At 46.0% G+C, this 23,649-nt stretch overlaps 6 protein-coding genes across 6 annotated transcripts; 2 read left to right on the top strand and 4 right to left on the bottom strand.

Moving 5' to 3' along the window:
- Window positions 1-695: 695 nt before the first annotated feature.
- On the bottom strand, window positions 696-2,258 carry N7484_002626 (uncharacterized protein; the record flags this gene model as incomplete). The annotated part of the gene is made up of 1 exon (XM_057113046.1): window positions 696-2,258. The coding sequence occupies one exon, from the start codon at window positions 2,256-2,258 to the stop codon at window positions 696-698; it is 1,563 nt and encodes a 520-aa protein (XP_056973186.1).
- A 1,232-nt stretch (window positions 2,259-3,490) lies between these two features.
- N7484_002625 (cytochrome p450 domain-containing protein) lies at window positions 3,491-5,477 on the top strand (the record flags this gene model as incomplete). Its single annotated transcript, XM_057113045.1, has 8 exons — window positions 3,491-3,773; window positions 3,827-3,855; window positions 3,905-4,120; window positions 4,171-4,482; window positions 4,545-4,868; window positions 4,929-5,191; window positions 5,252-5,326; window positions 5,390-5,477. 8 exons carry the CDS (start codon window positions 3,491-3,493, stop codon window positions 5,475-5,477), a joined length of 1,590 nt encoding a protein of 529 aa, XP_056973185.1.
- A 5,705-nt stretch (window positions 5,478-11,182) lies between these two features.
- N7484_002624 (uncharacterized protein) lies at window positions 11,183-11,880 on the bottom strand (the record flags this gene model as incomplete). The annotated part of the gene is made up of 2 exons (XM_057113044.1): window positions 11,183-11,276; window positions 11,522-11,880. 2 exons carry the CDS (start codon window positions 11,878-11,880, stop codon window positions 11,183-11,185), a joined length of 453 nt encoding a protein of 150 aa, XP_056973184.1.
- A 1,999-nt stretch (window positions 11,881-13,879) lies between these two features.
- On the bottom strand, window positions 13,880-15,217 carry N7484_002623 (metal-dependent hydrolase family protein; the record flags this gene model as incomplete). The annotated part of the gene is made up of 1 exon (XM_057113043.1): window positions 13,880-15,217. The coding sequence occupies one exon, from the start codon at window positions 15,215-15,217 to the stop codon at window positions 13,880-13,882; it is 1,338 nt and encodes a 445-aa protein (XP_056973183.1).
- A 4,140-nt stretch (window positions 15,218-19,357) lies between these two features.
- On the top strand, window positions 19,358-21,294 carry N7484_002622 (fungal specific transcription factor domain-containing protein; the record flags this gene model as incomplete). The annotated part of the gene is made up of 4 exons (XM_057113042.1): window positions 19,358-19,546; window positions 19,620-20,215; window positions 20,268-20,435; window positions 20,511-21,294. The coding sequence occupies 4 exons, from the start codon at window positions 19,358-19,360 to the stop codon at window positions 21,292-21,294; spliced, it is 1,737 nt and encodes a 578-aa protein (XP_056973182.1).
- Window positions 21,295-21,420: 126 nt separating this feature from the next.
- On the bottom strand, window positions 21,421-23,390 carry N7484_002621 (uncharacterized protein; the record flags this gene model as incomplete). The annotated part of the gene is made up of 8 exons (XM_057113041.1): window positions 21,421-21,777; window positions 21,867-22,106; window positions 22,173-22,527; window positions 22,594-22,733; window positions 22,796-22,820; window positions 22,878-23,058; window positions 23,152-23,209; window positions 23,241-23,390. 8 exons carry the CDS (start codon window positions 23,388-23,390, stop codon window positions 21,421-21,423), a joined length of 1,506 nt encoding a protein of 501 aa, XP_056973181.1.
- Window positions 23,391-23,649: the final 259 nt, after the last annotated feature.

The following is a 23,649-nucleotide window of genomic DNA, read 5'->3' as shown; positions in this document are numbered from 1 at the left end:
CCTCAGTCTGAAGTGGAGCTTCAATCTTAGCGGCAGAGTTGAATTCTTCCGCCGGAGGTGCCGGAGGATTTATTTGTGATTCGTTTCCATTCCTTGAAAATAATATCATGCAGTGACACTGCCTAGCAATGTGATTCAAAATAAATGTTCCGTACGAACGCGCATAGAATACAGCCGGTTGAGCTCCTCGTTTAATGCATAAGCATCAACGAAAGAAAACTACATGGCGAAGATCTGATCTAGACTAGTCTCAAGGTTCAACCTTAGCCATGTTGCGCGATTTTCCAAGATTCATGTCTACAGGTGTAGACCAGTGAGAATGAGATAATGCACCACGAACCACGGCCCCACCTGGCACTACATGAACAATCGAAACATACTTTCCGTCGGGTATATGGATATCCTTTACTCTTCCATCGTATGGAGTAGGTACTGGAAGGTGGGTCTATCCACCTTGGCACTCGGCCATTGTTTTTTTTTTCATGTCATTCTGACGTAGGTTCACCACATTAAGGGGCATCTCGCCGGCAAGTTTACCGATAGGCATCGAGTAAGTGGCACATCAAAACCAAGCAGCCATACCTAGGTACTATATTCCGGTCTCCAAATACACTCAGTCATATTTTCTTTACGTATAACTCTCAACCGATGCTGAATATTCTAACAACCAGTCATATAAAATCTACAGGGGGAATCTATCTTAATCCCTCCTGCTGGCACAATTTATCCAAAAGTCTGCCCATGCGATGGCCGTACGTAGCACTGACAAGATCTACCGGGCTGACGTTGATCTTGCTTTCGTCCAAACGTAGTCCAGTATTTGTATCGTTCGAGTAAAGCTCAGAACGATGAGTCCCCGCAAGAAAGATCCTTTCAATTGGAAATAAGCCTATCAGGATGTCTTCCTCGGTACCCTTGGGCAGACTCTTGAAGTATCTCTTCAAAAAGTCCTTGGATCGCATCATAATCCTCCACTCGGCGATGTTGTCAATTTGGATAATGAGGCGTTTTCCACTGCAATCAATCTCCGTGTCTTCCCGCTCGAGGGCAGATCTGACAGCTTTGAATATGTATACAAGTCGACCAAAGTCAAGCATGTTGGTGGGATGGTCGCGGGGATCCATGTTATTGAACATGCCTCGCCAGCGCGCAGCGTTTGGACCCTGCGACTTAAGTACACTCAATGCCTCTTCCATAGATGGAGTTTCCCCCGCGTCAAGCTTGCTCTTTATCAGCTCCGCGACTGCTTCCGTACCTGTTGTGATATTGATTTCGATACCATCAACATGGCGTTCTACAATCATTGAGCGGAGTACAGTCGTCATTATGTTTGCAAGTTGGCCTCTTCTTCTGTCAATAGCTGCAATCCAGGCCTTTGTGAATTCAAGGTCAACATGGCCTTTTTCGAAAAGTTCGCACGCGGTCCAGTAGTACTGGATGTCGGGGATGTCAATGTTGATACTGATCACAGTTTCTGGCGAACGGTTTGAATGACCGACAAGAGAGACGGTATCCGCGATAGCAGAAGACAGCCTCATTATTGCCTCCAATTCGTAAATGGTAGGCTTAATGTTGTGAGGGAGGCGAGGAATCACTGGTTTTCCTTCGTCGCCAACAACTTGGGCATTTCCAGGGTCTAGCCCCAGCGAGGCTTTGGAGTACAAACAAATACCAGTATTGATATCAATTCTCTGAAAGGGACTGGAGCTTTTCAAGTGAGCAGGTTTGACTGCTGACGAGTAAGGGTGGTAGTATTGAGTCGAGGAAAAGCCGTTGCCGAACTGAAGCTGGACTTTTGTGTATATCTGGATCATCGATAGGTCCTTTTCTTTGTCTTCCAGCCCAGGACAGAATATGAAGGCGCCGTTTCCAACGGTGAAAACTGGACTTGAGCCTAGCTCCTTTGACGCATGGTTATGAGCAGGCCCTTGCAAGAACTGGCACACCTTCTCAAGGGAGGCAGTGCCTTTTCGGACCGGCTTCAGAAGGCGATTGTCGTCAAGAGTGGGCTCCACTTCCATGGTCAAAAGCTTGTAGGCCGTCGCTGCCGGAACATCGTGTAAACCAATCTGGTCTGTGAATGGCTGGCTGACCACCTGAGACGGTCCATTGGAATTAGGATGAATAATGCAGACAGTGTACTGGGTGGAATCTGCGCAGAGGTCCTGGTGATTTGGCAAAGGGGTAGGAAAACAGCTCTCTTTCTTCGTGGGAGCTAGGTATGAGAACCAAAGGGTGCGGAGGATGGACAAGGCCATGATATAATGAGTGAACTAGTTTAGCTGAACTATAGGTTCGGTTTCAATTCCAAGATCATTTACAGGGAACGGGCTACATATATCGGACCAGAAAAATCGGCCAAGTGACTGAATACGTAACAGATATTTCGTAAACCATCCTGCATATCACGCCAAATACTAGTCCGCACACCTTTGCATATTGGGAAACGACCATGAGCGACTTTGCTAAGAAACAGAAAAAGCATCCCCACTTGGCGGACATCAGATTTCCCCTGCAAAGAAAATGTCAATGCCACAATTAAATGTTAATGATCAAGATAACCTAAGCACTTTGGATGTCCCCATATAAATTTGAGATTTCTGACTATAATCTTAAGCAGCTGGAATCTTGACATCGCTAATTGAAATATTTAGTTGCGTAAAATGACATAGGACGTGGCCCTCATTCCACCTCGAGAGCCTTGCCAGGTTTATTATTTTCTGTACAGGTAATTTTACAGGTATTCTGACAGGCAGTAATACAGGGTTCGCGCTAGGCCAAATATATGTGCCAAGGTACGGAGTACGGGCGACTGAGTTCACGGGTTTTGCTCGATCTGTTCAGATCCCGTTCCCCAGCCAGTTTACACCAGCGCTGATCACTGGATCTATCCTGCACCAGAGCGGACTCTCATAATCCTGGTAGTGGCTCCCTTCTTTTCTTCCTTTTCCGCAAGCACGACAGATCCAAGAGTTGTATGGGTAGACTGCGGCGTGTGGGCACGTTATTTGCAGGTTCGCTTGATCAATATGTATACAAATGTATCAATTTCTCACGATTATAAAATACGATATCATTTACAGAATACACGGCAGCCATAAAATTCGAAGCAGGGGCCAATCGATCGATCGAGACGCGTGGTGTAGATCTTGGAACAACGAAACTTCAGGTGTCTCCGCTTAGCTCTATTCTCCACAGTTCAGCTGATCCACATTTACTCAGAGATGTGGTGGATATTCCCACTCACTTCGAAAAATGCGTTCTTGGGCAAGTGCTAGTCTCACGCTATGTGAGAGAGGCGGCAGGGAAAACAAGGAAGGGAATCAATGCCAAAACAACCTCCAATGGTGCATTAGACTTTGTGATTATAAATTTCCGGATACGTTTGAGCAAGCTCCTCACCAAGCCCTAAGCTCAACATTCCGTCTTCTTCATACCCTTCAGCTGTTTGGCCCAGATCTATTCGTCAACCGAAATCCTCTAGTATATCATGGCTTCCTTCAAATCCGATGTCGATGATTTTGGCTTAAAGATAATTCCTCTGGCTTCACTTCATCGTATCAAATTCGAACCCAAAGTAACTCTTGTGGGCCTTGTTTTGATGTTTTTGACATACCGCATCTATGTTGTGATTTACAGACTCTACTTTCATCGTCTGGCTGGATACCCTGGCCCATGTCTCGCTGGTGCCTCGACGTTGTATCGCGCATACCACCAGTGCTGGAAGGATGGGCGAATGTTAGAGCATGCAACACAACTGCACAAAATCTACGGTAAGGTCTGCAGACATGTGAGGTCAAAATATTCTGTATTAAGTCCTATGTAGGCCCCGTAGTGCGCATTGCGCCAAATGAAGTAAGCATGGTTTCACCTAAATTGCTATTCTGATCTTCGCTTACGATAGAAGCTTCATTTCCGAAACCCAACAGCCTACCATGATATCTGCTCCAATGCCTTTGATGGCATTAAGGATCCCGATTTTTACGCTTTCCTTGGTGGCGAAGTTCCAACATTCTTTGACATGGGCGACCCTGTAGAGTACAAGGCGCGCTTTCGGCCAGTAGCATCGCTTTTCGCGAAGCGTTTCTTCGACCAGTGTGAGCCCAGTGTGAAGCGAAATGTGAGTGATCCTACCTTGTTTCATCATTATCGAATCCTAAACTCTTGCAGGTTGAGCGATTCAGCGAACTCCTATCCGTGAGCGCACGAACCAAGAAACCCAGCAATCTCGCACTTGGGTACCGTTCTCTCTTTCTCAGCATTGTGAACGAATTCGTATTCAGCAGTGTTCCAGGTCGTTTCCAATCTCTAGCAGATGAAACCTTCGAAGATCCGTTAGCTGTTACGACTGCTTCTATAGTCAATTGGGTTGACTGGTTTCGCCGGAACTTCCCAAACTTCAGCAATTTTGTGATGATGGCACCTCCCAAAATTGTGTCATACATGACGAGCGCATTTGAACCTGGTGCTGAGCTCGATAATGTGCGTTGGAACCAATCACATTGCCCAAATTATGCGTGTTTGGCTGACTGAACTTGAGACAGATCGTGCATGCTCTTGTCGAGCACGAACTAGACCCAAGCACACCGAAAAGCAAAAACTCCATGGTGCAACGTCTAGTCAATGCTCATACAGAAAATACTTATGGGGATGGTCAGCCTCATTCACGAGCCACGCTCAGAGCCGAGGCCGCCGTGACCATGATGGGTGGATTCATCGACCTATCAAATATACTCCCATATGCCACCTTCCAGGTAGCTAACAATTTAGCTCTACAAGAGAAGCTGTATGAAGAGCTCAAGAACGTCTGGCCGGATTCTCGCACCCTAGGACCGGATTATGAAGTCCTTCGCCACCTCCCATATCTTGTAAGCGTATTTCAAGACTTCGTTCATTAAATAATTGGCTAACATGGGCGCCGTGTTTAGTCTGCAATTCTCAAAGAATCCATGCGTTTAACACATGGAGTTGTTTCCGGTCCTGCGCGAGAGGTTGGTCCAACAGGTGCTCATGTCGATGGTTACTACGTTCCTCCCAAGGCAGCGGTGACAACTTCATCTTACTATGTACACATGGACCCAACAATCTTCCCCGATCCTGAGAAATTCATGCCTGAAAGGTGGTTCGCGCACGATCACTCAGATTCAGTTGTGGTTTTCGGCAAGGGACGACGAATGTGTCCGGCTTCGCAGTGAGTCATCCCGATTGCGAATATGATTTGGATCATAGAAAATTGACGCTAAGATGACAGCTTCTCGTATATGGAGATGTATCATTCACTCGCCACGGTATTCCGCCGATTCATGGTGACACCATATGAAACCAGGTAGGTCAAATCTTTTTCGAGTCTCAATGAACATGTGGCTAAACGACCAACGAAAACCAACAGCGAGAAAAACTTCCAATGGAGACAATATTTTTCGATCGAGTTCATGGGCCCACTCATGCGAGCGATGCTGGAAGAGAGACGGGTCTAGAGAAAAGAGTTGGATATCTCATGAGCTCCGATGAGACATTGTTGTACTGATGGAGTAGAAGACGCCGTGAATCTCATCAGCCGTACTGGAATTTTGCGAAGCATTCTTTTTAGCAGCCTCGATTGCGGCGAGCATCACTTTCTTCTATGTAATCTTCTTCCGTGTTAGCTGTCGAACCGATTCCTCAGGATTATAGACGAGCTTATGGCGAATACCAAACACTATACGTACTCCAGGTATATATAGTGGTTGACTGCATCGGCTCTAATTAATTTCTCTACATCCTGATTGGTTCGTTTGATGTGTTCCCCTTGGGGCGTACAGGTTACAGACCCACCTGCAGGGGTCGCACCGCCCGCGGGACAACCAGAGCCAATCGTTAAGTCATACATGAAAAAGGAACATATGACACCTAATGAGGCAACTCTTCATACTCATCCGATATGGTGTAATTCAAGGGGACAACGGAAAGACCATGATTATGCGTGGTGCTGCTAAGGGATAATTGTGGTGTTTCCGTACAGTCAGTTTTTATAGGTCTAAGCAGGACTAATGCCATAAATTTAAGTAGGAGTAGCGCGTTATTGTCTGGACCCTTTCTGCATAAATAATAGAATCTCGGAGGCTCTGCAATAGGCAAAAATCCATTAATTACTAAATTCAAATAAAAGTATACCGAAAATGAATTTCATTATTAGCCTTACAGTGGTTAAGTATATTACTCCCCCTTCCCCTATGTGCCCTTTAAGCCTACTATGTTAAGCTTACCGTAAAAAAAAAATAACCCCCTAAAAAGCTATAGAGGTGGAACTAGAATGCATTCATTAGCTAGCTAGACCCTAAAGTCACTACTAATAAGTCGGTGTTATTAAATAGCGAAATTGAGAGAACTTATTGAATTGACAAGGTTCTCAGCTTGGGGCAGATAACGGCATTAGTAAGAATTCCCAAAGTCAAACAGACAGGGCCAAGGAGATTATATGGACCTCAACGTCCGGGCGGCAGTGATGTTGAGAGTTGAGGACAACATTGAAGGTGTTCATGGCAATCTTCCAAGTTCTCATCAATAGTCACACGTCGCTGGCTGCAAACCTTGGAATTTTAATCGGATTTCTCGAATGTCTGTTCCGTCCAAGCGCAGTGAATAATTTTTCTAGAATGAAGATACGACTAGGGGTAGTGCTCCCCCGGAAAATTGTATATACGGGTTTGTGAACCGATATGTTTTGGAAAACAAGGCCTCTCATTTACATAACTATAAACATGAGTAAGTCACCAGGGCTATAACTTGAAGGTTTATTAAATGAAGCACTATTTCGAGGGAACTTTTGACTTAGTTTGGTCCACATTGATCTCAGGGTTGATATGTAGACATACTTTTCAGAATTACCAATCAGACCACTCCGATTGATGATAGTTCAAGTTGGATTTTTAAATTGAGGACAGACTCTAGGTGTTCAAAGCAAGACTAGCTAAAGGCCTCGTATCTTCCAGCATTTTTTAATCCAAGCACAATCAATCTTCACAGAATTCAAAGCTCTCGCCATTCGTGTGCCAGATATGCGTTGCCAAGACAAGTGCTAGCTGTGATTCACCCAAAAGCCAGTCACGGGGGGAGGGCAATAAGTAGATACACAATTCAACCAGCTAGCAAAGCGTATTTGACTCCTCACATTTACCCATTATGATGGTGGAGCGCCCACACAGCTATTGCAAATACCGATGCAATCAGAGAGGCCAAAATTACGACACCTGGGACTAGTAAACCAAGCATCGCCATACTCGTTAGTGTGGCAAATATGCCCCCCGCCGGAGTAAAGCCACCATACATCCACGATTGGAAAGCCGCTGCTAAGGAGCCTGTCACGCATTGTTAGCTAATAGGAATCTCAACCCATGGGAAAATACCCATGATAAAGTATAAAGATGAGCATTATACCTGGCACGATCCCGACTGGACCAAATCCCAGGCAGAGAAAAATAATCACTACTACCGTGAAAGTAATCCACCAGGCTGTGATGACAGCCAAGATGTCTGTGACTAGGTATTAGTCACTGAGCCGCAGCTATCTGAATTTTGTTTTGTGTTACTCACCGGGACGTGAGAGCCACTGTAAAATTTCCTTAGACCATTGATCCCATGACCAAGACTCAGAAAGTTGCCGAAGCCATGTTAAGGGAAGGGAATAGTCAGCCGCTGATTTATAGAAGCCGGCGCTAAAAGTTTCAGCCCGGGTAAAATTGAGGCTGGCAACGAACAGATTCAAGGGCTCCATTTCAATGGGAAAGTGGTTGAGGTAGAAGAACTTCGATAATTCAAGAGGAGAAACGAACATGTGATTTGGGGGATGGAGAACTTCCTCTTCTCTTATATTAGGCAGCTGACAGCCATCTAGGAAGATAAATGCCTAATATTGCAGGGGTTGTTGCAAAGACTGCAAACGCGCCCGTGGGCTGTGTTTTTCATTGGACAAGAAACCGGGAAATGAAATTCTCATTGCATTGTGGCTAAGTCTGCCCGAACCCGAATTAAGATCAGTTCAATGCATATGCGCCCCTGGGGTTGTGAGGAAAGAAAAATATGCGCTTATGCAGAGAAGAGAAGATGGTCAGGTGTGAGGGTGATATCAACAACTACAGTGGGCCAGTGGTGCCAAGTTTCAACAGGGGTATATCAATAAGCGCTGCCCAGGAATCTTGCAATTATGATAAGGCAATCGTCGCCTACTAAAAACCCTTCATTGGATACAACTATTGCGCACTCACCCTTCTCACCCATTTCTCACCCTAGCGACAGCCACCCGACTACTGGCCGTGTCGAGGACACACGCCGGTACGTAAATAATTCGGTGGGTGACCACTAGCGAATACTTCTTATTGTATGTTTTTGTTCATCCAATTTTCCTTTTTTTTGATTCGTCGCGCTAGTTCCCTTGCCGCCCTACTGCTGGTTTCTACTATTTTTTGTTCCCTTATAGCTTTATTTGACGCCTCAAGCAGCTGGAACATCTCCATCTTCATATGTGTTGGCCACGCCAGATACGGACTCTCCAACCTTGGACCAGGTGTGGACATCTGGAAGCAGCACCAGGTATCACCCTTGCCGACGCCCTGATAACAGGCTAAAGCTGGCCAAGCTCATTAATATCCAACGTCCTCATCGCCAACTCACCACAACTCATTTATCTTTTTTTCTACTTCGCCTTCAACAGCTCCCTAACCGCAATGACCCCGTGGCCGAATGGAGCGGATACGCTATCCACCACAAAAGCCTCCGCGTCTCGAATAGAAAGAAAATATGAAAATGACAGATATCAACTCCGAAATCGAGCCGACAAAGCACCAATAATGAGGAGCGGCAGGAGACAATAACTAATTGTCGCAAAAGTAGAGGACATTTGAAACAACTGAGCCGCTATGCTGTATGTCTCTATCCCGACCCTCAATTGTCGTGAAATGTAAGGTTTCTGTCCGCATATATAATATCCACCATCAAAGAGCAAAAAATGAATGCAGGCGTCACAAAACCCGTTGAGATGAGAACACCGTCTGATAAAATCTTGCTCGTCTTGCCGAAAGGATCATTGTCTGCCGTTCAGAAGATAACCACGAAAGTAAACATGAATAAATGTCTAAAGACCAGATCTGGTATTTTGGGGTGAGAGATCCAGCGATTTCCGGATCACTTTTGCAAATAATCAAAGCTTAAGCGACGCCTTTGCAAAGTTGTCGATGTGAAGAGGATAAAAGATGCTATTTTACCGCCTTATTAGGACATCATTCTATATCACATATTGAAAAACTTATCTCATACCTCAAAAGGTGTAATTGTAAGACTCTTGTCTACGTAAATGATCAAAGAAGCTGCCTAGGGGCATACAAATAGACTAAAAATGAGGGTATCAGGAAACCTTTGGTTGGGCTTCAAGAGGCTGTGATAAGTGTTGTGGGCTCATAAGCGCTAATAGTTGGGGCGGTTTCAGTTTGCCAAGATTGAGCCAATCATGCCCCATTTGAGTCTAACGGGGTACGGGGTCATCTCTGCGACAATCAGCATTCCAAACGAACCGTCTGCAGATGTCCAAATCCTAGTTAATTTTAAATGGAAACTCGTGGCCCAATGGTTCTCTAGCCGGAAAGGCCCTCGATGCGATGGATTCAGCCTTCACATGTTGCATCGTGCGGCGCCAAAGCGGCGCTAACCTATTTCTCACCTGGACAACCCCGGTGTATTTCACTACACTGGCTGCACCGTGACATGATCCAAACTTAGACAGTCGACGCCCAAAGAGCCCTGGATCTTGTAATAGCGACCTGTTTATGCAGGCTTAATGTGGGTGGCATGGACCGAGAGTTTTGGCAATTGGAAAACGATAGGATGAAGTTGTATTAAAATTACTTTTGCTGAAACCATGCCCATGGTTCCAGGTGGGCTGTAGACCCGTACAGTCCAAGTCAAATTGACTGAATTAATTCACAAATTAGTGTTCCTATTGTGGTATTTTCCAGATATATTCCTTATTCTCTCACACATGGGCAATCAGTTCCAAGGCTGGTAGAAGACTCTTATCATTCGGAATGATCTGGGAGGACATGCAGCTCAAGTTCAAGCTTAAATCTCAATATCACTAGTTTTTCTATGAAGCTCATAACGGGAGTTACGCTTAGGCTATATACAAACCTTTGTCTTGGAAGACTGTTCAACTATGTGAAGCCAAATCAGGACTGTGGAACTTGGGTTGATAGACTGTTTCGTCATTCTTCTAAATTAGTACAATTACAGCTAGCAGCTGTAATCATGTATTTCATCACCCCGTTAATCACGAGTCGTGATCAGAGGCCAGTACAATCAGAACTCCACTGAGATATCCCCTCCTCGTGTTTCAGGTGGGGGTGGAGGGTCAAGCGAGGGCGCTATTTGTCTGACATTCCATTGATCTTCCGGAAACGGCCAGTTAGAATGGTGGTCGGATGCTCATCAGTGTCCCCCATGCCGTCTGAGCAACAATGGGGAGCCTCACTTTGCGTGGGGCTAAACGCAAAGTAGTTAGGGTTGACGCCGATCCTGCATTCCGCCCCCAAGGATTCGTGGCTCATGGAGAATTAATTATAGAACGGCGTCAGCTTCACCAAACATGAGGTGTTTCTTTCTTTCTTTCTTGCCTTTGAAGGGCTATGACGAGACCGCTCTTTGTTGTAAATTTTATCTTTCGATAACAGATACCCAGGAGTTGGGTAGTTTTGAAGATGTCATTCATCGTACACCTGATACCCATAATTAAATGCGGATCAGCATTTCGCGACGCCCGTAGCCTTGCCTTCGCGCCCATCTCTTAGTTCGAGCTCTTGTTAGCCTCGAGGCAGTGCTTAGCAGCGAACCCCACCCAGGAGCCACTCAGCGGTCGTATCCCTGCACTCAAACTGTCTTTGAGTCCAGTCATATGAACTCGAGGGCTGCAGCACTTCACATCCCGCAGTTCAGTATTTACTTCAAGTTTTCAATTCCCTCCAACCACAATCAAAGCATATTATGGAGCATACAGTATACCCCAGCGATAATTTCGAGAGCGAACAAAGCGCATGCGATAACTCATACTCATTCGAACAACAACCTCTCAGCCCCATTTTCCTTTGTGCCCCTCGTCTTTATCCCTCGAACAGCTTTTCTTAAAACCAATCCGCCCGCAGATCCCGCGTGTTCCTATTCACCGACCATCAAGGATGCCATGGAGCATATCATCCAGGTAGTCGAGCGAGGTGAGGCGACTCTCACTGGCGTGGTTCGACTCGGGCGTAATCCTAATTTCATTCTAGAAATCGGGAACTCAATGGCGGTTGGCCAAGTTGAAGAACATTCGCCAACAAGCGAAGGAACATCACCAACAAAAGACCCAGCAAATGAGTTAGACTCAGAGGTACCCAAGTCGACCACAAATTAGGGTACAGAATATTCAAAACCATCATCAAGTGAGCTTCAACAATACGTACCATACACACCAACTACAAACAGCGACGACGACACTCGACTTGATGCAACAAAACACCTTACAAGCTCCTCAGAACCAGAATCAGAGAGTATCACGCCTACAGTAACATCGACTTCATCAACCACCACAACGGCCTTCACATCAACCTCATCGTCGTCAACACTAATAAAAACATCGTCATCGTCATCATTGTCTTCTTCTTTTTCAGAAACAACTACTAGTACGACCCAAAGTATCCCCACAGAATCACCAACCGATACTGCAGACACAAGCTCCTCAAACAGTTGAAGTTCTACAAGCATAAAGCTAGCTATCGCGCTCCCAATAACTATAGTCGGTCTCCTCATCATCGCAGCATTAACATTCTTCTTCCTAAGACGCTGCAGACGCCGCAACGCGCAACCAGAAGACGACATCGCAACCGGCCAAACAAGAGCACAGCCAATCTATGAATAGTGCAGTGTGCCCAAAAGCTGTCGCGCCACGTATGAAATCAAAGAGGAATAGCACACGTCCACATACTTTTCCACGCTACTGTTGCATTAATGCGGCCGGCGATGACTTCTCACCTCCATGTGGTGCCGGCTGGGAACCTGTGAATACCTTGTCTGTATGGTATTTACAGAGCTAAGAAGAGTCACCACCGGCCAGCACTGTCCGTTGGCTAGGGCTACGGCTGGAGCGATAGGTCAGGGGTCAGGGGCCCTGATACTACGCACAGGAGCAAAAAGCGACCAACGACGCTAAATCAGAACTTTGATGTACTAAACCCAACAAACTTCCACCGTACCTGTCCGATATGGTGTAATCCAGGGGGACAACAAAAAGACCACGGTTGTGCGTGGTGCTGTGAAGAATAACCCTGGTGTTTCCGTATAGTCATTTTGATTTTCCTATACTAGTCCTAGGAGCCTAGCAAGTGCTATACTAAACAATCATGCCTTAGCGCGCCTTAACTAGTGATTGCCTCCTAACCATTCATTATAGACCCTCCTATATGTGAGAATTAAAGTAGCACTTAAGAAAGCCCGCATTCCTTGATAATAAGACTCATGAAATCTTATATTTTAAGCCGTCGAGATATCATTCAGAGTCTATATCACTATGGATTCAGATAGATGCACTTAGCCGACTCCTATAAGGGGACCGCCTACCTTTGATTTTTATCTGTTAAGTAGTAGAGGTAGGTTAATCGCATCTTTATCACGCGAACCGACCTTTGTTGCTTTGACTTAATTATTCATTAGAAGATCTCGAAACTTTCCAAACGGAGGCGTTTATGCCTTGACGGACCCGATTCCGTGGCTATCTAAAATCACCGCCAATATAAGATCAACTATTCATCATATATTCCGCACTGACTAGGTTCGCTACATACCTGTTTTGTTTAGCCGCACGCTCCTTTTACTCTTGACTTTCTACATTTACAGACTAAGATATATTCCTATGCAAACAATGAACCAGTATATACGACCATAGGGTGTGGAGAACAGGGCTTCCCGTCCGCTCATCTGTACTCAAGCCACATACCCCGCACGGTCAATTCTCCAAAAGCCCTCATCACCCGTGTCACCCTAGAGCGGCGATGAGTTTCACAATAGGGTGAGTGCGGGTGATATGGGTGAGTAGTTTGGAGTCTGGGTGAGAAAAGTGAGAACGGGGGTAGGAATTCTCTACCCCCGGTGGGCCGGGGGGTGATTTGAACCTATGACTTCCCCTAGCCGAGCATATATATATAATTGATATACTCCCTGGTTGGAATAAGGACCATGATGGCGCAGAAACTTCCAAAATTTTAAGAAAGGTTACACGGCACAAGATACGACGACGAACCTTGCCAAGCATGCAGATCACATAGGAGGGCAGGAGAGCGAAAACGGACCGAGACAACCGAACACGAGAGGAAACGTGACCTGGGATCCAACCAAGCACCAATGAGAGAGAGGCTTGGAGGGAGAGTAGGAGGTGTGTTTCTCGCTGTGTTTCTGGCTGTCAGCGTCGGCCTTGGGCAGCCGTGGGGTTGGTAAACCCTTCCACTATGTTCCTTCGTTTCAGGGCATTCCACACACGCATTGTCTCTCTTGCATATATTTTCGAGTGGATAGAGAGCCGCCCAACCTTTGTTAAACTGGATTGATACCCTCCAAACTTTCGGTTCCTGCATTGCGTCTAAATTGTGGAATCACTCCATGTATCTATACCCACATTGGAACCTTTGAAACGAGGATAAACTGGTAGCCTCTCTATTTGAAACAACGCCATTGCTGTTTGTATAGGAAATCGTCCAACATTATGCGACGGTGTCACATCCATGAGACAGCGTAGATGAATACATAGCTGTGATTTAAGGTTATGGTTAATGTCAATTATGTTCAATTGCAATCAAACACCCCGTAATTTGGAAGTGTAACAAGATTACTCAATAATGTTGGTCTTTTCTGTGTCTATGCCCAGCTTTGACCACCTAGAGACAAGGACTCGTCCATCCTTCATAGTAGCTAAGACGTGCTTCTCGGGCATGTCTAAGATAGCAATATCCTCCAAAGGATTGGCATTTAGAACCAGAAGATCAGCTGCAAAGCCGGTGGCTACCTGACCCAGAAATTTCTCTTGTCGCAGGAGCCGGGCAGGATTCACCGTAGCACTCCGCAGAATACTCTTAGAGGCTTGGACTTGCCGTCGCAGTCCAAATTCTTGTGACTGTGCAAAGTGCAGAATACCCAATAGGTCGGTTCCGAAGCAGATTGTAACCCCCGCATCCTCTGCAATCTTGATAGCATGAAGCCCGTGCTCGAGAACCTCTTTATTTTTCTTCACTGAAGCTGTAGGGAGGAAACCTTTGGACATTCCCATCGCCGCGTACGTCACAAGTGTTGGGGTCAGGAAAACCCCATTTTCAGCCATCATCCGGGCGGTTGTCTCGTCAATTAAATTCCCGTGTTCGATACCCGTGACTCCTAGCGATATCGCTTGCTGGATAGCTTTGGGGGTGTATGAATGCGATGTGACATACGTGCCTGCATTAGATGCGACTGTCACAATAGCTTTGATCTCCTCGTCCGAAAATTGTATGTTCTCAATCTTGTCGGTCGGGCTGGCGACGCCACCACCGCCCATAATTTTGAGAAAGTCCGCTCCTTCACGAATCTCTTCACGAGCATACTTAAGGCAATCTGCCACGCCATCAACGATGCGGCCAACACCTTGGGCAGCCCCACGACAGCACTCATAATCGTTGAGAATACCACGCATATCACCATGTCCTCCGGTCTGTGAAAGTGCGTGGCCTGCAATAAAAAGTCGGGGCCCAGGGTGGACACCCTGTTCAATTGCTTGTTTGAGAGGGAATAATGCTCCCCCACAATCTCTGACGGTAGTGAAGCCGCGCTCTAACATGGACTTGCATACTATAGGCTGACGCAGAAGAGAGGATGATGGATTCATATCCTTGACACCCTCCAGGCCATTCTCTCCTGGCACTGCGATCAGATGAACATGGCAATCTATCAATCCTGGGCAGACGAATTTGCCTTCAAGATTGACTATTATTGTGTCAGGGTCCGATTTCCATTCTTCGATGTTGCCATTCACGGACTGGACGATGCCGTCGTGAAGGTGAATGCTAGCATTTGCCAATATTATGCCTTTGACAGGATCAACAAGATTTGCATTGGATAGAATATATCTGGGCTGGGGGGGTTGAAACCAGGGGATGGCTTTTTCTTTTGACACCGATGCATTGGATTCGGCCATAGTGGATCTAGGTCAAAAAATGGCAGGTGCAGTAATATACGGCACGTACGAACGAAAATGATTAATCAAACAAATTCGAAAGTAGCGGATGTAGAGTCTTTATTTATTCTCGCAACACCTAGGTCATGATGTGAGTGCTCTCCGCAAACGGAGTCTCGGGACAATAGGTTCACCCGCAAACGTAATCGCGAATACGGTCGACATATATCTGCGAATAAAATATGGAAATTACAGCTGGGACTGCATCTAAAAATCCCAACCAGCTGTAGCCGACAGCAAATACGTCAACAGTAATGATGAGATGCCAAGGAATAAATGGTATTCTTTTCCGTGCATGGTACCTGGAAAATAGAATTTAGACTCGGTTAACGCAATTTGTTCAGCTTCACACGATATCTAGTCATGTCGTCACCGTGAAAAACATGTTCAGCTCGGGACGTATGCGCCTGGACTAGAACAGTGAATTGAACTAGGTTTAAAGCCTGGGTGCGTTATATAAGGTAGCTGCACTGCGCTCCCTTCACGAAATTTGGTGATGTTCCGTAACCGAAACATCCCACACCCTGCACCCCATCCCCAACTCCTTCAGATCTAGCGCTGAGCAAGAACTAGGCGGCTTGGAGCTATTTCAAAATGATTTTTCTTGGAGGAAGGGCTATATACGGCATGTAGTAGAGACTTCATCGTAGGAAAAGTATAGAATTAGACGCTGGCTTTTGACTCGTTGCTTCCCTAGCAGGCCTCAAATTAGTTCTGCCAAGTCACAACATAGAAAGCTCAATAACAGCGCCCACTGCCTGAATTTTTCTGCAGGCTTCTTATCCATGAGTGCTCTTAGGGCCTCTGCAGATCTATGTACTTGTTGGGTTTCATCGGCATTGAGTTCGTAAGACATTATACACACAGGACCACTCTACGTCAGTTAAGTGGGTACCCAAGGAGATCTTCTTTCCGTTCTGCATGCATAACAAATAAGAACGTACTCTATTCATTTTCTTTGTTCTAGTACCGGGAATAATGGACTTGACAAAGCCTGTGGTGAAGTCCTATTATCTTCGTGCATCGAGATGGTGCTGTACCACAAGTGCTCTGCTTCCGTTACCGTTTAAGTGTCGCCTCGTCAACTGGGGATTAATCGAAAATTGGAATTTGCATGATTTGCTACATGGTTCAGATAATTGCCGACTTACGATAATGAGGTTCAACTTCAGTCACCAGCTTAGTGGCACATCGTCAAAAACGCATACCCAGGGTCATGACTACAAAGATGCATGATCTTGGGATATAAACCGCAGTCGAGATAACATTTTTTGGGGCACAGTTTTGAGTTTACTGGGTTTTCCGGGCCTGCCGACTCTGGGATCATGTGTGGTCGACAACTGAAACCTCGGTCAACGTCGGAGCTCTCGAGCCGCCATACCGACCCCTTTGGACATCTTTGGTGCGAATTTGAATCTAGGTTTGAATTACGTCAAGGATTCTCGCTCCTAAGCTAAGAACGGGCTCTTTCCTATGATGTCATCTTTTAGATACAGATCAGAGGTTTCAAGGCCTTCTACTGAATGAATGAGTGAATAACTGGTCCATTGTTCTGTTCAATTGTTCTAACCCTTGCAAAGCTAGCATACTAATTTGTAGTATTCTCTTCCCTGGTCACTTGGGGAAAAAGACTTCAAGCCATCGCATCCAACTTTTTTATGCTCCGCACTTTTCAACGGGTTATGACAACTATGTCGCCGAGAGCTCTCCGGGAATCATGTCAATATACCTGGAGTCCCTTGCCCCTATGTCATCGAGCAAGCACATATTGTGAATCTTTGAATTTTGCGGAAAAGTCTGGCCTTTTTTCCCTAGCCCCTTGGTTTCAATTGAACTATCTCACTTCCTATATATGTACAGTAAACTTCAAAGAGTACGCACGTGGATGAAAAAAGATTTGTGGGGGAGCACACCTCGATCAATCGGTTAGCATCCTATCTGCGATCGGGAAAAAGGTATCACGCATCAATGCGTCTCACATTGCAATGCATCATCTCACACGACGCCCTAGAACTTTAGAACAGGGCGTATAGGTCAGATCTGATTTCACATTCGTAACTACGGCCATTCAAATTCACCATTTTTGACGTGCCCGAGAGACACGTGCTAGCAACAATCAAGGATGGACGCGTTCATGCGTCGAGATGGTCAAAGCTCGAGATCGATCTGCACCGACTTGTCAATGTTGCTTGGATAGATTGGAAAAGAAACATCGATGCGTAGAAACGGTATCTTCGTGACACAAAAGTTCGTCTCATTTCACCAAATAGGGTATCACTGTGAGAATAAAAGACTCCATCTCATCACATCAGGCCTTGGACTTCTCGGGAGGTCCGTGCCAGGGATATTAACAATCTCTTCACCTAGCCGACTTTCTCTGGCGTGATCTCAATTTGCGCCGTTCTTTTACCAAAGCCCCTCCCGTACGGAATATCAAATCGTAGTCTATCGATAGTTCCCTTTTAATGATGATTTTCTCGTCGTCATTTCCTCACCAAGTATCTCATCTGGCTTCTGGAACCTAGTGCCAAAATTGCACTCGCGTCGGCCAGGTCTGCATTTTCGACTCTCACAAGACTCAAATACCCGACATAATCTCCGACACAATCTCACCAGTAAATATCAAGGGCCAGGATGTAAGTGACGCTCACCACTTTATGATCTCAAACCTTCCCCTAGTGGGTTCTGGCTAATCATGTACACGGAGTTCTTTACACCTAAGCAGTCTTACCCAAGATCCCGATCAATTCAGCGGCATCGACCCATATACCCGACCTGAAATTCATCCGTAAGGATTCGGACACTACCAGATTGTTGTCGAGCATTACGGCTGCGAATAGAAAGCAATTTCTGAGGGGGACCGAATGCTTTCAGCTCGCTGTGCTGCTATCTCTCTATCTGTTAAATCTGAATTTCCGTGAAGGCCTCTGTTCTCCATGGTGGTCGCAGTCTAGGATTGATCGTTCCCAGATCTCGCAACGTTCCCAGGTTCATTATATTCAGCACCTGTGCGAGTCAGAATGGAGAATACAACCCTATATTACTCCTCCATTTTTGGGCGCGTTGTAATGTACTCGCATATTGGGTGGTCCCGCGTCAGTGTGTGAAGCCTGATGATGGTGCTTTGTGCGCGGTGGCGGAGTCGGAGATTTGTTGGCAATATGTGGGCTTCAACCTCCAGAGCTGATGTGGCTACTGTTCTGAAAGCCGAGAGGATACGATTGAGTGCAGTCCGTTGCACTGTGCACGGATACCGTAGGTGAGTCTTGTCTCCGAGTGAGTCGTGCCAGACCGTCGACCCGCAGTATACTACGGGGTGGACACAGGCCTCATAAAGCTGTCGCATCTGCTTTGGGCGTTCTAGATGCAGTAGTTTTCGAATTCAGTTATACCTCCACACTCTTATGACTTGAATCCCCGGGAAATAAATCCACGATCACGCTAGTCCTGATAGGACATGGTCCGAGGCAACCAACCAATCAACACGGTTATGAAAGTGGAACCGGTTTGGAACCTCATTGCCGACCGCTTTCCCAGAGCCCCCGCCTCTATATCAAGAGCCTCGGTCCCATCTACCACGTCTGGTTAATAGCCCACATGTTGTATGACAGTTCGTGAAGTGACATTCCAAAAATGCCTGAATCACTACAGAAAAGCTCCTCCAAACGCGACCGCCCCAAAGTACCTTTGGATCAACGCAAACGGATTGTCAAAGCCTGCACTCAATGCCGCCTACGCAAGCGTCGATGTACACTGGAGTCTCCCAACAGATGCAAGAATTGCAGGAAAAGCGACCTGACTTGCATTTTCGAGACGAAGGAGGACAGCCCAGCTGAATCAGCATCTAGGTAGCTCACGAAACACGGACATCCCCTCATGTGATGCAATCCTAATTCGCGCAGTCAAAATCGCTTCGATCATGACGATGTTGTAGCACGTTTCAATGAATCATATCCGGGGATCAATCTCAAAGCTCAACATTTATCTTCTCTCTTAGAGATACTCAAGGACTCGCACCAAAATTCTGGAGATGTCTCTTCGAAGAAGGAGCATGCCTCTTGGCATACTACTAGACATCCATCACAGCATGAAACTATGCCTATGCCTGCGGAATATAAGCCCCAATTTGAAGGGAAATCACCTGGTGGGGCAAGATTCAGCCACAAATATGCACTTGCTCCGACTGACCACCTCACCGAAGGTGATGATAGGCTGTCTCACAGAGACTTTCTCGCGTGCGCCGCTGCAGCAGTTTCCCAGTCTGAGAGACTGGACCTTACAGAAGATCCCGTATGTTACATGACAACGAATTTTATATATTGGGCTCTTCTTCTGACCGTTGCTGGCTTTCCTTAACAATTAGGCCTCTTATCCCGCATATGAATCATGTTTTGGAAACGAAACTATCCTCAAACAGCTGATCTTGAAAGATTTTCCCTCTCGAGCCGAGGCCGAAGTTCTCATGTTGGCATTTTTCTTCTATGCTGAGGCAAACTGGTACTATTTCGACGAAAGCTCGTTTAGAGAGCAGCTATTCGAACTCTATGATGGTGGTCTATCACCGACCTATCCTCGTCTCGAATTCATTTGTCTGGCCCTAACTGTCTTCGCCATGGGCAGCCAGTTTGTCCATCTACATCATGGTGACCATTCAAGTAACTTGGAAGCCTTGACTGCGGTTCAGGCAGGAATTCCTGGCACAAAATATTTCCAACATGCGCAGAAACTTGTACCGCAGACAATAGCTTCTCCTTCCCTAGAAGGCCTGCTGAGCTGTCTATTGCTCGCTTTATATGTTCTGCCGATCCATAGCACTGAAACTTGTTACAATTACCTTGGTCTTGCTTTACGCATTGCGATCGGCCTCGGCCTTCATCGAAAGTCAGCGAACTCAACATTATCTCCGTCACTTTCAGAGCTCCACAACCGCATTTTCTGGACTACCTACAGCATTGAACGGTATGGCTTTTTATAAAATGTTGATTCTAGCTTTACCTTAATAAAGTTTTAGACAGGTTGCTCTCTCTCTAGGCTATCCCGAGACACTTCAGAGCAAGGATATCGATTGCCTCCTTCCCCAGCGACAGCCTGACCTAGATGTCCTGGGCTCATATAGAGCTGAAAGACTACTGGCATATACGAAGTTGACTCTCTTGCTCAATCAAGTGATTTTCTTAAAGTGAGAAGAAGCCTATTGGAATCTGGATGAAGGAAGCCAGAAAGCATACACGGTTGGCATGCTAATACCCATTAGGTCTTTGGATCAGGAATCGACAAAGGATATCCGAAGTCAGCTTTTGTCTTGGAAGACAGACCTACCCATTCAATTAGCATCACTGGATGATAATTATTTGCGACTGAACGTACATTTACAGCTCCACTACTCCATGGTCTGGATCTATATCGGTCGCGCTGCCTTGATCGATAAAGTGCGAAGCTTACTCAACAAGGAGGGGCCCACTAATGATGGCCCTGAAATAGGGGGAGGCAGTCAAGAATTATCGGACACTTGTGCAGAACACGCAGCGCGGATTATTGATCTCATTGATCTCCTCAAATGTCGCGGGCAACTGGGTCTATTTTCCTACACTGATTTCCATACCTGCAGCTCCGCAACCATAATTGTTCTCCTGGATAGTATTTTGAAGCCACGTCTGTCATCATTTCCGAAAGTCAGGACGGCAATGGGCGCTCTGAAATATATGGCTGCTGGTAGTGATTTGGCCAGAAATAGCCTCAAGTATGTCGAAAGGTTCCAAGGCGTGGTCAACAAAGCTTTGGCATCTATTTCCTGTCTGGGTTATGAATATTCTCGCTCTCAGAAAACGCCCGGCTCACTTCGGCTTGGAGAATCCCGTGAAGAGACATTTACCGAAAGTTTGGACCTGTTATACCAGCACGAACGCGAAAAGTCTAACATGGGCCTGTTTTACAACATAGGGACCGTGCTTGAGGACTGTTCATTTACAGAGTTACACCTCCTTGGGTTGGATAGCCTGTATTCAGGTGACGTGCAAAGTTGGAATGGCGGTTGCTAGAATATGTATCCGGCGTGAATTCACTCACGTTCCCTTGTCCACTCTAATCTTAACAAAATGCTGTACATTGCCCTTCATTACCCACTTGCTTTTTTGAAACCTGTCCAGGTTCAGCGTCATAAAAAGTCAAAGAATGTATCGGAAATGCTTGTCTTCTTTGTCCGTCAAATCTTCTCCAGTGACCTCCGCAACGTATTGGCAAATATCCACCTCCACTGTAGACCGGCGTTCATTTTCATGAGCACATGAGAACCAATATATCGCCACGGTCGGAATGAATGCAATCCAGCTAATCAGAGCCAATATGAGACCGCTACGATACCTGGGTGCATTTTCAGTGTTCCAGAGTAATGGCCCACATATAGCACCAACAGCGTAGCCAACAAAGAACAAAGCGTTGACAATGGCCTTTTTGGTATTTCCACGAGTGTTGGACGCGTACAAGCTGAGTAGAATCGAGAAGATGTTTGAGATGACAGAGGCCTATGCGAAACAAATGAAATTAGCGACATCTAGCACCGGAGGGGAAGAAAAGGTGGGGAGTGGAGGGCAAAATCCAGCCATTTACATACCAGCCATGATGCAGCAATCATACCCCACCCTGCGGACAATGGAAGCGTAAAGAGTAGAATAATTCCAGTGAGCGGAATGATTGTAAGACCAATGATGATAGCACACCGACGATTCGGCCATAGGTAGCAGAGAAATATCCCGACCCAAATGAAGATAATCTGAACTGCACCTGCCGGTGAAGTGTACAGCATGGTTTCAAAATCTGAGTAGCCTAAAGAGTATATGATAAGTGAAGCAAACTGCCACCGAAATACTGTCAATAATTGCACAAGACATGTCTTCCTTCAAGGAACTGTGCGACTCACCGCAATAACTGGTGAAGGTAGTGTTATGAGGACACCAAATAGAAAACTCAAATATGCTCTGATATCCATCACCGTTTCTTTCAGCTGTGAGATAGAGAAATTTGTTTGGTCTCCTCCTTCTGTTTCCGCTTTCAATCGTTGCGTTGCTATTAGTCGCTCTTGAGGATTGAGGAACCACGCTGATTCAGGACCAGCGGGCATCATAAAAAAGAATAAAACTCCGAAGAATGCCGTGAGAGCCCCACAGATGATAAACATTGCCTTCCATTGAGCAATGGCCATTTGATCGTGACCGATGCCATACATCATCAAAGCACCGAGAACCTGAGCCAGTCCATTGCAGCTGATCCATAGACTAGGTTTCGAAAGCCGATGGTCAGATAGAGAAAAAGTAGATTTGGGCCCATTGGAGATATCCTACCCGATGCGTAGTGGATGCTCGCTTTTTTTATACCAGATACTGGTGAGCGTCACAAAGGCAGGCGAGACCGCACCTTCAGCCAATCCAAGAGTGAATCGGACGCCCATGAAAGATGAGAACGTTGTTGCTGCTGCAAGACACTGTTATGATATTCTGTCAGCCTTGGAACACCCGCCTGTTCAATAACACATTGGTAAATTACCATGCAAATCCCACCCCAAAATATGCTAGATTCAGTCAGATTTCCTTGATGGTGATCATGAGATTGCCAATGCGAAACTCACATGAGATAGGATATAAATCTTGCAAGAGGCAGTCGGCTCATCAAATACATGGCCGGGAACTGCGCCACCAGCTGGCCAACGTAAAATATGGACCCTAACCAGGCGAATTGGGTGCCGTGAAGCTGTAGCTCATCTATCATTCCAAACACACCGGCGTAACTTAGACTCTGCTTGTCAAGGTCTAAAATGCGGCAAATCAGCGGTTATTCACAAGCCAGGCAACTTGAGTCTCTTCGGGCTTCTTATGGAGGAGCCAAAACATGAAACAACCTACATTGAGAAAAGAATACCAGACACATCTTCATGCCTCTCGCTATCAGCACCTCGTTCTCCTGATATCGTGAATAAGGCCAAATGGCTTACCAACGGCAAGACTATTGCATCAATCTTCCTTTTGACAGGTCTCTCCACTTCAGGGTCGATGAGAACTCCTGAAACGCCTGTTTGTGGGCTTGTCTCCGGATTGGATTCGTCCAATTTCATATCCGCTGTTTTGGCTTCGAGTTGATTCATCATTATCTGACTAGTGGATTGAATAAAATGTTTGACATGCAAGATATATGAAATCTAATTGGAAAGAAAGAAGAAACAATACTCCCAGGAGCCTCCATATATATATGTACAGTGTATGTCAGACTGGTGGGTATCCCCGGACCCCGGATTCGGCCTATCTCTCGAGAGGCATGAGTAGTGGGCAACTGTGTGGGCCCTATGAAAAGCAATATGTTATCTAAGCCTTTGAGTTTAGCTTTATCTTTCCTTGATTGATTTT

The sequence above is a fragment of the Penicillium longicatenatum genome (genome assembly GCF_028827895.1).
Source record: "Penicillium longicatenatum strain IBT 33135 chromosome Unknown contig_2_segment0_segment0, whole genome shotgun sequence".
Taxonomy (NCBI): Eukaryota; Fungi; Ascomycota; class Eurotiomycetes; order Eurotiales; family Aspergillaceae; genus Penicillium; species Penicillium longicatenatum.
Note: the sequence above shows the minus strand (reverse complement) of the source record. Positions and strands in the feature narration are given on the sequence as shown.